Source organism: Geotrypetes seraphini, chromosome 1 (assembly GCF_902459505.1).
Source record: "Geotrypetes seraphini chromosome 1, aGeoSer1.1, whole genome shotgun sequence".
Taxonomy (NCBI): Eukaryota; Metazoa; Chordata; class Amphibia; order Gymnophiona; family Dermophiidae; genus Geotrypetes; species Geotrypetes seraphini.
The window spans coordinates 393761674-393778955 of NC_047084.1; the positions used below are offsets into that span (position 1 = coordinate 393761674).

General features: G+C 45.0%; 1 protein-coding gene across 1 annotated transcript in view; it reads right to left on the reverse strand.

Annotated features, from left to right (window-relative positions):
- The window catches only part of SHB (SH2 domain containing adaptor protein B), a 175082-nt gene that overhangs the window by 126441 nt on the left and 31359 nt on the right, over positions 1–17282 (reverse strand). Inside the window, exon 2 of the mRNA XM_033917607.1 lies at positions 4303–4420. Coding sequence (XP_033773498.1) covers positions 4303–4420 — 118 coding nt within the window. The remainder of the gene's footprint in view (positions 1–4302; positions 4421–17282) is intronic.

A 17282-nucleotide genomic window follows, 5' to 3' on the forward strand; every position in this document is an offset into this window, starting at 1 on the left:
ACCAGGGGAAAGGAAGGAAGGAGAGGAGATGTCAGATAATGGAGGGGTAAATGGAAGGAGAGAAGAAACATAGAAACATAGAAATAGACGGCAGATAAGGGCCACGGCCCATCAAGTCTGCCCACTCCAATGACCCTCCCTATCTATCTTTGCGGATAGATCGCACATGTTTGTCCCATTTGGCCTTAAAATCTGGCACGCTTCTGGCCTCAATAACCTGAAGTGGAAGACTATTCCAGCGATCAACCACCCTTTCGGTGAAGAAGAAATTCCTAGTGTCACCGTGCAGTTTCCCGCCCCTGATTTTTCACTGATGCCCCCTTGTTGCCGCGGGACCCTTGAAAAAGAAGATATCCTCTTCCACCTCGATGCGACCTGTGAGGTACTTGAATGTCTCGATCATATCTCCCCTCTCTCTACGTTCCTCTAGTGAGTAGAGCTGCAACTTCCCTAACCGCTCCTCGTATGGGAGCTCCTTGAGTCCCGAGACCATCCTGGTGGCCATTCTCTGGACCGATTCCAGTCTTAGCACATCCTTGCGGTAATGCGGCTTCCAAAATTGCACACAGTACTCCAGGTGCGGTCTCACCATGGATCTATACAGTGGCATAATGAAAGATGCCAGACCATGGTGTGGAGTGGGAAGGAAGGAAGGAAAGGAAAAGAGAGAGATGCCAGAGCAAAGGGGAAACAGAAAAATGGAAAGGGGGTGAAGCTGAAATGAATCGTGTACAAAGAAGAGAAAGGGCACAGGATATACAGTTTATTGAAGGGCATAAAAAGAGGGAAGATGCCGTATGGAAAGAGAGGGTGGACAGTGGATGGAAGGGGCAGAGAGAGAGAGAAGGCAGAGGCTGGGTGGAAGGGGCAAATAGAGAGGGCAGATACTGCATGAAAGGGAGAAAGGACAAATGCTGTATAGAAAGAAGAGAGCGAAGAGAAGATGATTAAAGCAGAAACGACAAAAGGTAGAAAGAATTTTTTTTGTTGCTTTATGTAGAATCAAGTAGTATTGTAACTGTATTGATAAAAGTTTATAAATAGGAAATGGAAATAAGGCAATTTTGGGGGGACTAAACTCCTTTCCTCAGTTCAGGATTAGAGAATGACACGGTGACAAAATTCATCACCGTTCCCGTCCCCGCGGATAACCATGGGAAATAATCCCATGTCATTTTCTAGTGTCTATTTCAACCTCAGTCCTTCTACACCAGCATTCTTCAAAGCAAAGCTTGAGGGTCAGTGGTTGTGCTCAATTATACTCTGATTCTTTCCTCTCTCCTTAAAGAATGACATGAAGATGGTTTCCCGCGGTGATGAATTTTGTCACCGTGTCATTCTCTATTCAGGATACCATAACAGCACTATACTGTACTGTCTCGAAGAAAGATTTGGCCTCTGAAAGCTAATTGAAAAATGGATTAGCCCAAAAAAATGGTGTTTTCTTATTTCTTGTTATTTGTTAATTTGTAAAATGGTGATTGTTATGTATCAGTTTTTTCAAATTTACATCTACTGTCTTTACATTTTGCACAGTATTAGGGGACAAGTGTCACTGTTTCTATGGTGTTGCATTGTATGCAGAGTCTGGTTTCTTGGCGGTTCAGTTTAACTTTTGTCTACATATTTTTATTTTTAGTTTGTGATTATTCCATATTGGGCGAGGGTGTATCTGTGTTCTGTGTGTATGAAAAGGACATGGTTTTCTGTTAGCATCGACTGTACATGATCAATTGACTGTGCAGGATCTGGTTTGTTTAGTTTTACAGTGCATGTATTGGTGTTATAGTGCTCACTGCAGTGTTTAAGATGATGCCTTGTCCTAGATGCACCCTTGTTGTGTGACTCATGGATTATTACTAAAAATAACTTTTTTATATAGAGGAGAGGGTAGTTAAAAAAATGATTAGCACTGGCTGTCATATATATTAGGTACGCCACTGGATTTAATGACCCTATTCTAACCACCAAATTTCCCCGTCCCGCCCCACACGGCTACTTTTTCATGCCACCCGGCTAAAAAAAATTTCTGTGGAGAACACTGAACTTAAAGAAATGTTGACGTATCTTCGGTCCAAAGTCAAATAAGCACACAGTATAGCATAATTATACTGGACTGTGTCACTTAGCAACCAATATTTCTTCAAAAATGCTTAGAGTATGATTTCTTTTTGTGAGTTGTGTCTGGATTGTCACAGCACAACATCCAGCAGTAGTCAGCCATCATACTCTCATTCCATAAACTTTGGTAGAGATGCTCCATTAACTGAATGTCTTGGTGAAAACGTTCTCCATGCTCAACACTCACCATACCAAGACTTTCCAGAAAAAAGTCAAGATGTGAGTGCAAAAAGTGTATTTTTAATGACAAAAAACAGCCAAGTTTCTGATATGAGTCAAGGAGATTCTGAATTCCTTTCTTTGTATGAAGGAGACTTATGGTTACCCCGAAAGTTTTCCACTAACCACTTGAATGCCTCCCTCAGCTCAGCTGCTGAGAATGATTGCTTAAAATCTCCATCCTGCCTAACAGACCTGATCTGTAAGCCTATAAATATCACTTCCTTCAGTTTTACAGTGCTGATTTTTGGAAGTTTCTTAATAAGATATTGAAAACCTGGTGAGTTTGCTTTACCCATGGCCTTTATCAGGTTCTTCATCAACCCCAGCTTGATATGAAGAGGTGGAAGAAATATTTTAGGAGGATCCACCAACTGCATAAATTTCACACTGCTTGTTCCAGAAACGCTTGACATAATGTTCAGCTGTAGATCTGCTATCCCACAAGCATAGGAAACAGCAGTATTTAGTGAATCCTCCTTGCATTCCCTTTAGCATGCGAATGACCTTCAGATCACAACAGATGTTCCACTCCTTTAGATGAGCAGAATGGGCAATTGGTATACTTGGTTTGAAATTTCTGTTGTGTAGTAACACTGTCTTCAAACTTCTCTGTGAAGAATCAATGAAGAGATGTCATTCATCTGGATAATGCACTTATGACAAACTGTTGAAGAGCCCATTGATGTCATGATAAAAGCACGAGCCATTTTCAGTGAAGAATGTTAAAGTTATGATTCCTTTTTCTGTAATGAGTTATATTGACATCTTTTGCATGCAAGTGCTTTTGCTTAAGCCTTGAAGCAAGAAGTTCTGCTTTTTCTTTTGAAAGATTTAGATCATGAATAAGATCATTGAGCTCAACTTGTGTAAAGGTTCTGAATCTTCATCATTCACGTAATCAGGATCAAATAATTCTGGATTGTGATCAGCTGCTGGATCATCATCACATTCCTCATCATGTTCCACAGAAGCAAGTCTATCTTGTGGAGGTACAGGGACAGGCAGTGAGTCTTCATGAGGGACAGGCCTAATAGCAGAATCCAGAGTAGGATATATAATTTTGTGCTTAGTTTTAGCTGAGAATCCACTTGTGTTCACAAGGCAAAAGTAGTAATCTTTAATATAGTCTAGTGGTTCTTTCCATATAATTGTGATTGCAAACAACATCGCTGCCTTTTGTCGACTGAACTAATCACAAAGACTTATCCTGGTCACCCAGTGGACAGCCAAAGTACAATTTGTATACGCTCTTCAGATCTACAGTAATTAGGCGACATTATGCTTTCGTTGCTGATTGGCTGTAGCGATCCTAGCAGGCTGCCATAGCCTGACATCAGAGGAGGGGAGGGACCATGGCAGAGGGAATGTGCTGCGGAGACTGACAACAGACTGTTAGGATCACTACAGCACCGGCGATCTTCTGCAGGCTGCCCTAATTAGCTGAAGATGAGACCGGGAGGCCAGGGAGGAAGCCGGAGGATGCTACAGAGAAGGGGGAACATACAGGCCTTCGGAGGGGGGTGGGGGGGCCCTGGTGTAGAAGTACACGGATGGAGGGAAGGAAGGGGGTTCAAAGAGATGTGTATATGCCGGACTGAGGAGGGGGAGAAATAATGGGTCTAAAAACAAAGGAGAGGGAGAGAGATGGTGGACAATGGGATTTAACAGACATAGTACAATGTCTTGGCATGATAAAGACTGATATTAATCACCATAAATAATGTCTGTAGTATAAAAAACAAAGACAACTATCGTTAACCCTCCTTATACGTTTATCCTATAAGCGCATGATATATCGCCCAATTAACATTTATAATTTTATATAATGAGACTCATCACAAAAATGTGACATGCTAGTGAAAAACTAAACACAGATTTGAACTCTGCATGAAAAATACTACAAAACCTACCCAACATTAACTCTGATGAAAATGATGTGTTGATCTGTGTTATTAGTACCTGTCATTAGCCTCTGAGCTTCATACGGTTCCATATAGCCATTTTCTCCTTTTCCTACTTTGAACTTCTGTTCATTTTTGGCATCAAATGGATCAGAATAGTCATCAGCTATTATAACCTAAAAATAAGAACACACTATCTGTTACAATGATCATTTTTGCTCATCCCTCCTCTGCCTTAAAGGCCAGCTCTAGCATCTGTTATGCTTGCTCATCTTCCTCTTTAAGCAGAATGAACAGCTGGCACTTCAGTTTCTTCATATTCCCCTTTCCCTCTCCCTATTTCACAGTGTGTATATGAATAGAACTAGTGCACAAATTCTAATCCAATTAGCAATTTGCATTTCCCTTACAGATAGCATAAAGAAATCAAAGTATTGTACATTTACATGTGTTTCAGACCACAGGTTCACCAAGATCAATTACGACACGACAGTTATTTACAACAGCTCTGTCTATGGAAAACAAAGGTAATAACCCTTTTTTTTTTTTTTTTTTTAAAGACTAGGTTATCCAGTGTTCTGCTGAGGGGAGAAGGTTGTGCTGACGAGCTCCACTATGCTCCTGCCATCAAAATTAAAATAACAAGTAATATCTCAGCAACACAGCAACCAGCCCCACTAGATGTATGGACAAATACAGTGTTCTCCCTAGCGTCTTTTAGCCGGGCACTCCGCCCGGCTAATTTAAGTGAGCGTCCGGCTGAATGAGGCTTGAAATTCAGACAGTGAAACCACAACTACCCATCAAAATCTAGTCGACAGGACAATAATGGCTACAGCAGTCTTTTTACAGAAGGAGCTCACAAATCTCTCCGGTTCGCTCAGTCCTTCATATTTTTGTGCTTTTCTGATAATAATAATAATTTATTTTTTATATACTGCCAAACCATCAGTTCGTGGCGGTTTACACAATGGTATTACACTAGGGAATAGAAATACAAAGACATAAAACAATTTTTAAAATAGAAGAAAACACAATTCAGAATAAAAGCACTAGGGAAAAGATACAACCTTGTAAAACTTGTAGAAGATAGTGATTACCGTATTTTCGCGGATATAACGCGCGCGTTATACGTGATTTTACGTACCGCGCATACCCCTCGCGCGTTATATGCCTGAGCGCGGTATACAAAAGTTTTTAAACATAGTTCCCACCCCGCCCGACGCCCGATTCACCCCCCCAGCAGGACCGCTCGCACCCCCACCCCGAACGACCGCTCGCACGCGCTCCCACCCGCACCCGCATCCACGATCGGAGCAAGAGGGAGCCCAAGCCCTCTTGCCCGGCCGACTCCCCGACGTCCGATACATTCCCCCCCCGGCAGGACCACTCGCACCCTCACCCCGAAGGACCGCCGACTCCCCAACAATATCGGGCCAGGAGGGAGCCCAAACCCTCCTGGCCACGGCGACCCCCTAACCCCACCTCGCACTACATTACGGGCAGGAGGGATCCCAGGCCCTCCTGCCCTCGACGCAAACCCCCCTCCCTCCAACGACCGCCCCCCCCCCCAAGAACCTCCGACCGCCCCCCCAGCCGACCCGCGACCCCCCTGGCCGACCCCCACGACCCCCCCACCCCCCTTCCCCGTACCTTTGGAAGTTGGCCGGACAGACGGGAGCCAAACCCGCCTGCCCGGCAGGCAGCCAACGAAGGAATGAGGCCGGATTGGCCCATCCGTCCTAAAGCTCCGCCTACTGGTGGGGCCTAAGGCGCGTGGGCCAATCAGAATAGGCCCTGGAGCCTTAGGTCCCACCTGGGGGCGCGTCCTGAGGCACATGGGCCAAACCCGACCATGTGTCTCAGGCCGCGCCCCCAGGTGGGACCTAAGGCTCCAGGGCCTATTCTGATTGGCCCACGCGCCTTAGGCCCCACCAGTAGGCGGAGCTTTAGGACGGATGGGCCAATCCGGCCTCATTCCTTCGTTGGCTGCCTGCCGGACAGGCGGGTTTGGCTCCCGTCTGTCCGGCCAACTTCCAAAGGTACGGGGAAGGGGGGTGGGGGGGTCGTGGGGGTCGGCCAGGGGGGTCGCGGGTCGGCTGGGGGGGAGGGGGGTTTGCGTCAAGGGCAGGAGGGCCTGGGATCCCTCCAGCCCGTAATGTAGTGCGGGGTGGGGTTAGGGGGTCGCCGTGGCCAGGAGGATTTGGGCTCCCTCCTGGCCCAATATTGTCGGGGAGTCAGCGGTCCTTCGGGGTGGGGGTGCGAGTGGTCCTGCCGAGGGGGGAGAAGAATCGGACGTCGAGGGGGGGGCATCAGGCTTTCAGGATGGGGACAGGACTTCAAGGGGGGACAGGCAGATCTTCAAGGGGGACAGGCAGACCTTCAAGGGGGACAGGACTTCAAGGGGGGACAGGCAGACCTTCAAGGGGGGACAGGACTTCAAGGGGGACAGGCAGATCTTCAAGGGGGACAGGCAGATCTTCAAGGGGGACAGGCAGACCTTCAAGGGGGGACAGGCAGACCATCAAGGGGGGACAGGCAGACCTTCAAGGGGGGACAGGCAGACCTTCAAGGGGGGACAGGCAGACCTTCAAGGGGGGACAGGCAGACCTTCAAGGGGGGACAGGCAGACCTTCAAGGGGGGACAGGCAGACCTTCAAGGGGGACAGGCAGACCTTCAAGGGGAGACAGGACTTCAAGGGGGACAGGCAGACCTTCAAGGGGGACAGGACTTCAAGGGGGGACAGGCAGACCTTCAAGGGGGGACAGGACTTCAAGGGGGACAGGCAGATCTTCAAGGGGGACAGGCAGATCTTCAAGGGGGGACAGGCAGACCTTCAAGGGGGGACAGGCAGACCTTCAAGGGGGGACAGGCAGACCTTCAAGGGGGGACAGGCAGACCTTCAAGGGGGGACAGGCAGACCTTCAAGGGGGACAGGCAGACCTTCAAGGGGGACAGGCAGACCTTCAAGGGGGACAGGCAGACCGAAGGGAGTGAAAAAACTATAAAATAAACCCACTAGCGTGTCAATGTGTTGAGAGGAAGAGGTGGTCTGGGAAATTCTGCTGAGAAAACTCCGGGTCCATTTCCACCCCCAAGTTACCCTAGTCCACTCCACTCAACTGGTTCACATACTGAGTTGATCTTTGGGTGTTGTTCCTGGGATCTCTTTCAGTGGTTTGTCAGTATCTCCTTGTGGTTCAAGGAAGGAAACTTTGTTAACCTTAGCATTGACCTTCAGAATATATTTGTAACAGCGCTGCTTGTGTGGCATTACCGTAGGTTATGTAGTGATGGAAAGAAAAAAACAGACCTTTGCACATTTTTGCACTAGGTACGGTATATGGTATAGGTACCGTATATAGGTATAGGTATTCCTGCACAGCTAAGTCCTTGTGAAGTTACGGTACCTTGTTCTTTCTGTATTTGACATCTAGCAAGGTCTCTGTTTGGAAGGAATGATTTAAGTTATGGTAAAAGCAGATAGCGTTGCTGGTTTTAAAAAGGTTTGGACAAATTCCTGGAGGAAAAGTCCATAGTCTGTTATTAAGACATGGGGGAAGCGTCTGCTTGCCCTGGATCGGTAGCATGGAATGTTGTTATTCTTTGGGTTTTGACCAGGTATTTAGTAACCTGGATTGGCTACCATGAGAATGGGCTACAGGGCATGATGGACCATTGGACTGACCCAGTTAGGCTATTCTTATGTTCTCATCTGTAGGGGCCTTTGTTTTCACTTCTTACTTTAATGTATTTTTTTCTGGAAACTTATCAGTGTTTTTTATAATGGGAACAAAAATGGAAGAGAATTACCGTAATGTGTGTGGAATGGGGGGGGTTGTTTAACTACCATAATTTCTTCAGCTTAATACCGGTAATTCAATCCACCTCAACCAGACATAGGAGAACTCACGCACCATTCACACACCCTCCAACCAAACACGTGAAAAGAAAAAAACTGTTCATTCTTATAAACAACCTTATAACTTTTAATCTAGAGTTAGTGAGTATGAATTCAGGAACAAGAACAGAAACATGTTAATTCTTATAAACTATAACATTAACTGGTAGATCAAACGAAGTATGGAGGACAAAATAATCTAAATACAGTTACCGTAATTACGGTAAAGTTGTAAATAAACAAAGTTTACAGGTTTATTCAGTCATCATCATCACAGTCATCTGAATCCTTGAATCCATCAAAATCCGAATTGTCATCATCGTCATTAAATAAACTGAGCACAGCCTGCAGACGATCCTCGTTTATTTCCGAAGTGATATCGTCATCATCATCATCGCTGATATCCGTGTTGTTGCCTCCTTCCGCTGCACTGGTAGTAGCCGTAGTTTCATTGGTTTCATAAACAATGCCCGCTTTTCTAAATCCGTTTCGAATGGTATCTGGTGTTATTTTGTCCCATGCTGAAGCCACCCACTTGCAGACTTCTGTGAAAGTTGCCCGCTTCTGCCGCCCCGCGGGTGTGTACTCGTGCGTGCCGCTCTGCATCCACTCCTCCCACTCCTTTCTAATAAAAGTCTTGAATGGATGATTCACTGCGATGTCAAGTGGTTGCAGCTTACACGTCAGGCCTCCAGGTATCACAGCGATGTGGGCACGAGTAGAATTAATGTAGGCCTGAACATTTTTTTCTTTGTGGGCAGCCATGGCATCAAAAATTAACAAGGATTTTTTTGCAAAGAATCCACCCGGTCTTGCCCTAAAGCATTTATCTACCCACAATCTCATTACGTCGCAGTCCATCCATCCCTTCTTGTTGCAGTGCACAACCACACTGGTGGGCAGATGTTCACGGGGCATAGTGACCCTTTTGAAAATGAGCATGGGCTTTAACTTAACCCCGCTAGCTGAGCAACCAAGAACGACTGTAAAACACGTTCTTTCATGCCCAGTTGTGGTGATGGCAAAAGATTTAGTACCTGTGGGGGCTATGGTTCTTGTTGCTGGAATGTCAAATGCCATTGGAATTTCATCCATGTTGATGACGTCCTTTGCAGTGATGCCAAGTTCAGATATTTCTTTGGCGACAAAGTCACGGAAATCAATCAATTTTTGCTGCCAGTCATCTGGAAGTCGCTGGCCAACAGTTGTTCTCATTCTAACTGATAGTCCGTTCCTTTTCATAAAGTTTGAGATCCATGTGAAGCCAGCTTTGAAGTCGGGTATTCCTCTTCCATTGGCAAGTAGTTTTGCCTTCATCTGAATCGCAACAGTAGAGATTGATTGATTTTGCTCCCTTCTCGCCAGAATCCACTGCTTCAAGTCATCCTCCAGCTGAGGCCATTTTGGTTTGGCCCCACGACGTGCCCGTTTGCGCGGATTGCATTTCTCCAGTTCCTTCTTATCTTTTCTCCATTCACGCACCGATGTTTCTCCAACATCGAACTCTCTCGCTGCGGCCCGGTTGCCTATTTCCTCAGCTTTCGCAACAACTTTAAGCTTAAAGTCCGCTGTATATGACTTTCGTCTCATTCCTGCCATTATGGCGGTACATTTACCGGTAAATTTAATTGATAAACTCTACTACAGGGTAGATAAATGCAGAATACCAATCTGAAGTGATCAAATTAAAATGTGGGCTCTACATGCAACATTAATCTTTTATAGGCTTACCCAAAGGCTGAGATGCTGTTGTATAGTCAAAATAGTACGGTATTCACTGGGCAAATTACAAGGCCAGATAGAGGGGGCCACAGCCACGTGGTGAAAAGCACACCACCAGAAAAACAGCCTTGGTGAAAACTAAGCGGCAAGCATGCTCAGACCATTGCGCATGCTTACAGAGCTGGGAGCAGGGCAGGGCGGGCGAAAGGAGAGTCGGGACAGCGCACGGAGAGTCGGGGCAGTGCACCGAAAGTCAGGGTGAGTCGGGACAGCGCACGGAGAGTCGGGGCAGTGCACCGAAAGTCAGGGTGAGTCGGGGCAACCAGAGGAGAGTCGGGGCAGTGCACCGAAAGTCAGGGTGAGTCGGGGCAACCAGAGGAGAGTCGGGGCAGTGCACCGAAAGTCAGGGTGAGTCGGGGCAACCAGAGGAGAGTCGGGGCAGTGCACCGAAAGTCAGGGTGAGTCGGGGCAACCAGAGGAGAGTCGGGGCAGTGCACCGAAAGTCAGGGTGAGTCGGGGCAACCAGAGGAGAGTCGGGGCAGTGCACCGAAAGTCAGGGTGAGTCGGGGCAACCAGAGGAGAGTCGGGGCAGTGCACCGAAAGTCAGGGTGAGTCGGGGCAACCAGAGGAGAGTCGGGGCAGTGCACCGAAAGTCAGGGTGAGTCGGGGCAACCAGAGGAGAGTCGGGGCAGTGCACCGAAAGTCAGGGTGAGTCGGGGCAACCAGAGGAGAGTCGGGGCAGTGCACCGAAAGTCAGGGTGAGTCGGGGCAACCAGAGGAGAGTCGGGGCAGTGCACCGAAAGTCAGGGTGAGTCGGGGCAACCAGAGGAGAGTCGGGGCAGTGCACCGAAAGTCAGGGTGAGTCGGGGCAACCAGAGGAGAGTCGGGGCAGTGCACCGAAAGTCAGGGTGAGTCGGGGCAACCAGAGGAGAGTCGGGGCAGTGCACCGAAAGTCAGGGTGAGTCGGGGCAGTGCACCGAAAGTCAGGGTGAGTCGGGGCAACCAGATGAGAGTCGGGGAGGGCGAAAGGAGAGTCGGGGTGGCCAGAGGAGAGTCGGGGAGAGCGAAAGGAGAGTCGGGGTGGCCAGAGGAGAGTCGGGCAGCATGCGCGTTATATGCCTGAGCGCGGTATAGAAAAGTTTTTTTACATATCATCGTGATTTCTGCGCGCTATACCCCTGTGCGCGTTTTACAATGGTGCGCGTTATATCCGCGAAAATACGGTACACAGTACAATTAATTACAATCTAGTAAATAGAAATTACACAATACAGTTGATTATATGAATAATCATAAATTGATTTGAAGCTTAATACCTTAATAAATTTAAAAAATAAAATCAATTTTGTATTTCATATTTTTTGAATAGATAAGTTTTTTAAGATCTTTCGGAAATTGATAATAGGTGAGGGATGGAGAGATAAGGGCATTCAAACATGAATTCATTACTCCTGCCTGGAATGCTAAGGTCCTATCCAATAATTTTTTATAACAGCATGCTTTAACTGAGGGGAAAGAAAACCAACCTGAGCTTTGGGTATTTTTCTTAATAGTATAAAATCTAAAATGGGAAGAGAGATAAGTTGGTACTAAACCAAATAAAATTTTAAACAGATACAACCAAATTTAAATAACACTGGCTTCAAACAGCAACCAGTGAAGCTTTTGATATTATAAACTGATATGATCGGTTCATAGTAAGTCGCGCGCAAGACAACAGCGCGTCGACTAACCAAGCGCTGACAATTCGGCGCAAGAAAGAAGCGCACCGCAGGAAAACTTAGTTTTTTTTTTATTTGAATTTAATACATTTACAATATTCATAAAGATATCAAGGAAAAAAAGGTTTCCATACAAATTTTCAATACCACAAACAATACAAAAAAACAATCCTTTACAAGCCCACTAAAAGGGAAAACATATTGCTTATTTACCAACTAACTTTTTAAAAGGAAAACAAAGAAAAGGGTTGAATTCCAATGAACCCAAATCATTCCCTACTATATTAGCACATGGACATTCCTAACCTAATTTCTCAAAGAATGAAAAAGAAAAGGAAAAGAAATCTCACTTCTGTTCACGAGCTAACAAAAATTGTTGCAATTGAATGGGATCCCAAAAAACAAATTCAGTATCTTGTATCTTAACCAAACATTTACAAGGAAACTTCAAATAAAAAGATGCTTCAAGTGCCAATACTCTAGTTTTCAATTTCAGAAATTATTTTCTTCTAAACTGAGTAGCTCTTGAACCATCTGGAAACATACTAACCAAATCCCCACAGAACTTGGTCAGTCTATTTTTAAAGTAAAGTTTCATTAACAACATTTTGTCTGTCTCACTCATACATGTTAGAATCATTGTGGACCAAGTCTGAATAACATCTTGAGAGTCTTCTAAAAACTCAGTCAAGTTAACATCATCTGTTACCAGATGGTCCACATCCTTTTTCTTCTGGGGAATGTGATAGCAATTATTTATTGGAAAACTATCCGCATTGGGTAATCCCAGTATTTCCTTAAAATACTTTCTTAACAATATTTCTGGTAATAACAAATGGGTCACTGGGAAATTAACCAAGCGGAGATTCTTTCCCCGGTGCATATTTTCTAACATTTCCATTTTTAAATGCAATGACGTAGAATCTTTTACAGCAGATAGTGAGACAGCTTGCGTTTCAATCACACCTAATCTAGTTTCAAGACAATTTAAATTTGCATCCACATTCTCAAACTTTTGAGCCACAGACTGTGAGTAATCAGATGTTTGTTTCATTGATTCTCTGAGAAACCCCTCAACTCTAGAAATACCTAACCACAGATCCTTTAAGGTGATATCCTGTTTTTCCACAGCTAGTGGTTGTTCATCCCCTACACTAGTAAACTCAAGTGGTTTAGGTATATCAGTAAAAATCAATTTACTTGTTGAAGTGGATGATACCACAAGACCTGTGGAACTAGTGGGAGTTATATTCCCACTTACACCGGATATTGGATGAAGGGGGGTGTCCTTTGTAGAGGACTCATCGATGCTCCGGATATGGGAGAATTCAAATCAGATACATTTTGTGCTGGAGAGTCTAAGGAAAAAGTCAAATGTCTATTCATAGGACCTAAAACAACCGGTGTCGAACTTTTAGATTTGACTTTCCTTTTCCCCATGATCAATTAGCTTATACGACCTGGTTTCCTGCTCCACAGCTCCACGGTGCTCCAAGGGGCTCCCGCCTCCGCGGCAGCAGGCAGCAATTTGAAGCAAAAGCCTGAGGCACAGAAGACGGTCCCGGTGACATCAGGGGTCCGTCCTCAGGGTTGCCTGTCCGATTTTCCAAAGAACTGCTGCTGCAGAGGGCTAGTCGGGGCAGCAAACACAATCCTCCGGCGTCCCAGGTAGTAACAACAACTGGCTCCCGGTCTCTCCGCGGCAGCAGGCAGCAGTTTGAAGCAAAAGCCCGAGGCACAGAAGACGGACCCGGTGATGTCAGGGGTCCGTCCTCAGGGTTGCCTGTCCGATTTTCCAAAGAACTGCTGCTGCAGAGGGCTAGTCGGAGCAGCAAACACGATCCTCCAGCATCCCAGGTAGTAACAACTGGCTCCCGGTCTCTCCGCGGCAGCAGGCAGCAATTTGAAGCAAAAGCCCGAGGCACAGAAGACGGACCCGGTGATGTTAGGGGTCCGTCCTCAGGGTTGCCTGTCCGATTTTCCAAAGAACTGCTGCTGCAGAGGGCTAGTCGGGGCAGCAAACACGATCCTCCGGCGTCCCAGGTAGTAACAACAACTGACTCCCCGAAAACTTAGTTTTAAAGAGCTTCGAAGCGGGGTGTGAGTGGGGACCCCCCTCCACACTTTACTGCATACTGTTTGCAATGCTGTGGGGGGGGGGGTTTGGGGGGTTGGAACCCTCCATTATAGAGAAAACAACTTTTTCCAATTTTTTTTGGGAAAAGTTCAGTTTTCTCTATAATGTAGGGGTTGCACCCCCCCCCCCACTCCCCTCAACAGCAGCGCGAACAATATGCAGTAAAGAGAGGGGTTCCCCCCCACACACCCCTGTCGGAGCTCTTTAAAACCAAGTTTTCCCGCGGCGCACTTCTTTCTTGCGCCGAATTGTCAGCACTCGATTGTCGGCAACCGATTATTCCGTCACCGATATGATCATGTTTTTTTTAATTAAAAATCAAACGAATTGTTGTATTTTGTATTATTCTCAATCGACTGATTGCTTTTTTGTAGGAACCTAAGTAAATGATATTACAATAATCTAATATGGAAAGATTTGACAATTGAACCAAAATTTTTAAGGATATAAAATCAAAATATTTCCTAATGGTACGCAATTTACAAAGGGCAGTGAAGCATTTCTTGACCAGTAAATCTGTATGAGCTATAAAATATAAAGAACAGTCTAATGTAACACCTAATACTTTTAAGGTAGAAACTATGGGATAATTTTGACCATTTAAGAAGAGCGTTGTTTCAGTAAGTTTGTCATTTGGGCTAGCAAGGAAAAACTTTGTTTTGCCCCGGTTGAGTTTCAGTTTAAATGTGGAAGTCCAGTTTTCCACTTGTGTATGAATGAAAGCAATTTGATTCAACACTTACATTACATTAGTGATTTCTATTCCGCCATTACCTTATGGTTCAAGGCGGATTACAAAAGGAGTTATCTGGCTATTTCCAGAGGAATTGAAGAGTAGAGTGGGTTGCTTCAGAGAATTGGGACGAGTCTTGCGGTGTTAGTTTGTCTTCAAGGATTTTTTGAATAGCATGGTTTTTATTTTTTTTCTGAATGATTTGTAGTCCGGGGTCGTTGTCAGTAAATTGAAGAGCTGGTAGTCTAGTTTTGCTGCTTGTGTGGCTAGAAGGCCATCCATCGTACAGCTTTTTTCATTTGTCATCTCTGATTGGGGGATGCATGAATGGTTTGTGGGATCTCCTACGTCTGGTTGAGGTAGTTTGGATTAGGTAGTTGATTAGGTAGGCTGGGCTGTCTCTGTTTATGGTTTTAAATATTAGGCAGTAGAATTTGAATAGTATTCTTGCTTGTATTGGGAGCCAGTATGAGTCGAGGTATGCCGCCGTGATGTGGTCATGTTTCCTCAGTGAATAGATAAGTCTTAGCACTGTGTTTTGAACTGTTTGCAGTTGTTTTATCATGGTTGTGGGGCAGGGGAAATAGAGTATGTTGCAGTAATATAGAAGACCTAGGACTAGGGACTGGACCAAGAGCTGGAATTGTGTTCTGTTGAAGAATTTTCCAACTTGCCTTAAGTTTTTCATGACCGTGAATGATTTTTGTATTGTTTTGTTGATTTGTGGTTGCATGGTACAGCATCTGTCTATTGTCAATTCTAGAAGTTTTAGAGTGGGTTTTATGGGGTATGTGACTTGAGTTTATTACTAGATTTGTTATGGTTGGGGTTTTATTATTTTCGAGGAGAATGAATTTTGTCTTGTCTGGGTTCAGTTTCAGTTTATGATTTTTCATCCATGTTGCTACTGTTTCAAGTACCCTGTGTAGTGCGTCTGTCATGGAGGACATTGGTTGGTCAAAAGGAAGGAGAATGGTGATGTTGTCTGCATAGCTATAGGAGGTTAAGCCTAATTTGGCTAGGCAGGTGCCAAGGGATGCTATGTAGAGATTGAAGAGAGTTGGGGATAGTGGAGATCCTTGGGGTACGCCGCAGGGGTTGGACTATGGTTCTGATTTTTCTTTGTTCAACTTTACTCTGTAAGTTCGGGATTGTAAGAATCCTTGAAACCATGTGTGTACCTTATCTGTGATTCCTATTGTATCTAGTATTTGTAGTAGTATGTTATGGTCCACCAGGTCAAATGCTGCGGTGAGATCCAGTTGTATAATCAGCATTTTTCTACCTGTGCCGAGTTGTTGTCTAGCTGTGTCCAGGAGGGAACCTAGTAGTGTCTCTGTGCTGTAATTGGTTCTGAAACCAGACTGTATAGGGTGGAGTATGTTGTAGTCTTCTAGGTAGTTGGTGAGGAGTTTGGCTACTAGACCTTCCATTAGTTTGACATAAAGTGGTGTAGAGGCTATAGTTGGATGGTTGATCTGTTGCTCCTTTAGGGCCTTTTAGGATCGGAGTGATGACGATTTCGCTGAGGTCTTGCAGGAAAAGGCCATCTGAGAGCATGGTTTGTATCCATTGTAAGAGGAGAGCGCGGAATTTAGTACTAGAGGATTTTAATAGGTTGGAGGGCAGTGGTTGAGATCGCAGGCTGCGTGGCTGCATTTTTTATAGAGTTTGTTAAGATCGGACCATTGTATAGTGGGGAAGTGGGACCAAGTTCTGTCTGCTGCAGCTGATTCTTTTTCTGTGGGGGGCATTGTGATCTCTTCTAGGTGGGTTGGGATTCTGGTGAGGGTAGTCCTGGCAATTGTAATTTTATTTTTAAAGTATTCAGCTAAAAGAGTGGCTGAGGGGGGAAGGGTGTCGTTATTGGCCAGATAGGGTTTGGTGTCTGAGTTCTTTTAGTATTTGGAATAGTTTTTTGTGTCTTGGGTTTCTTTGCTTATTAGATTGGTGCAGTGTGTCTTTCTTTTTTCTTTTAGTTTTAGCTTGTATTGTTGGTTTAGCATGCTGTTTTCGTGGGTTCTTGGTTATTCTTTCTCCATTTTCTTTCTAGTTGTCTGCAATGTCTTTTGAGTAGGAGTAGTTCGTTATCGAACCATTTGTCTGATCGTCTGCTAATTCTGTTTTTTGTTTGTATTGGTGCTAGCTCATCTAGGGTAGCTGTGCTTAGCCTGCACCATTGTGAGATGAAGATCTTGGGGTTGCATTCTTGGATTGTTGTGTCTGTTTTAGTCCAGAATTTGGAAGGGTCAATGTATTTACGTGAGTTGTAGGTTGATCTTTGGGGTTTTGGTTTGGTTTTGTCTTTGGCCCAGTTGATGTTGAAGGAGTATGTGTAGTGGTTTGACCAGAGGGATCGAGACCACTTTCCATTTGATGTTTGAATCTCTGGCAGTAAGGGCTGTTGGGTCATGAAGGCTGTGATGTCTAGTTGGTGACCTTTCTCATGTGTTGTTTGTGGGTCTAAAATCTTGTATGTTAGGGCTTCGAGGAATGATAGTAGGTTTTCTACTTGTTTGGAGGATTGGTCTTCGAGATGGAGGTTTAGGTCTCCTAGGATTAGGTTGTAAGTTGCTGTTAGTGAGTTTCAGTATATAAAATCTTCAAATTCAGGTCTTGCTGTGTTCCAATTCCCTGGTGTTATGTAGCAGAGCATGCAAATTATGGATCCTTTTAGTGTGGTGCATGAAAGTTGGCAAGCTAGTAGATCCATGTAAGGGGGTGGACGTATTATCTAATATAGTCAGGTTTAGGGAGTTTCTGACTAAGATGGCTAGACCTCCTCCTCTTTTTTTTCCCCTGCAGACCACTGTTATCCTCTAA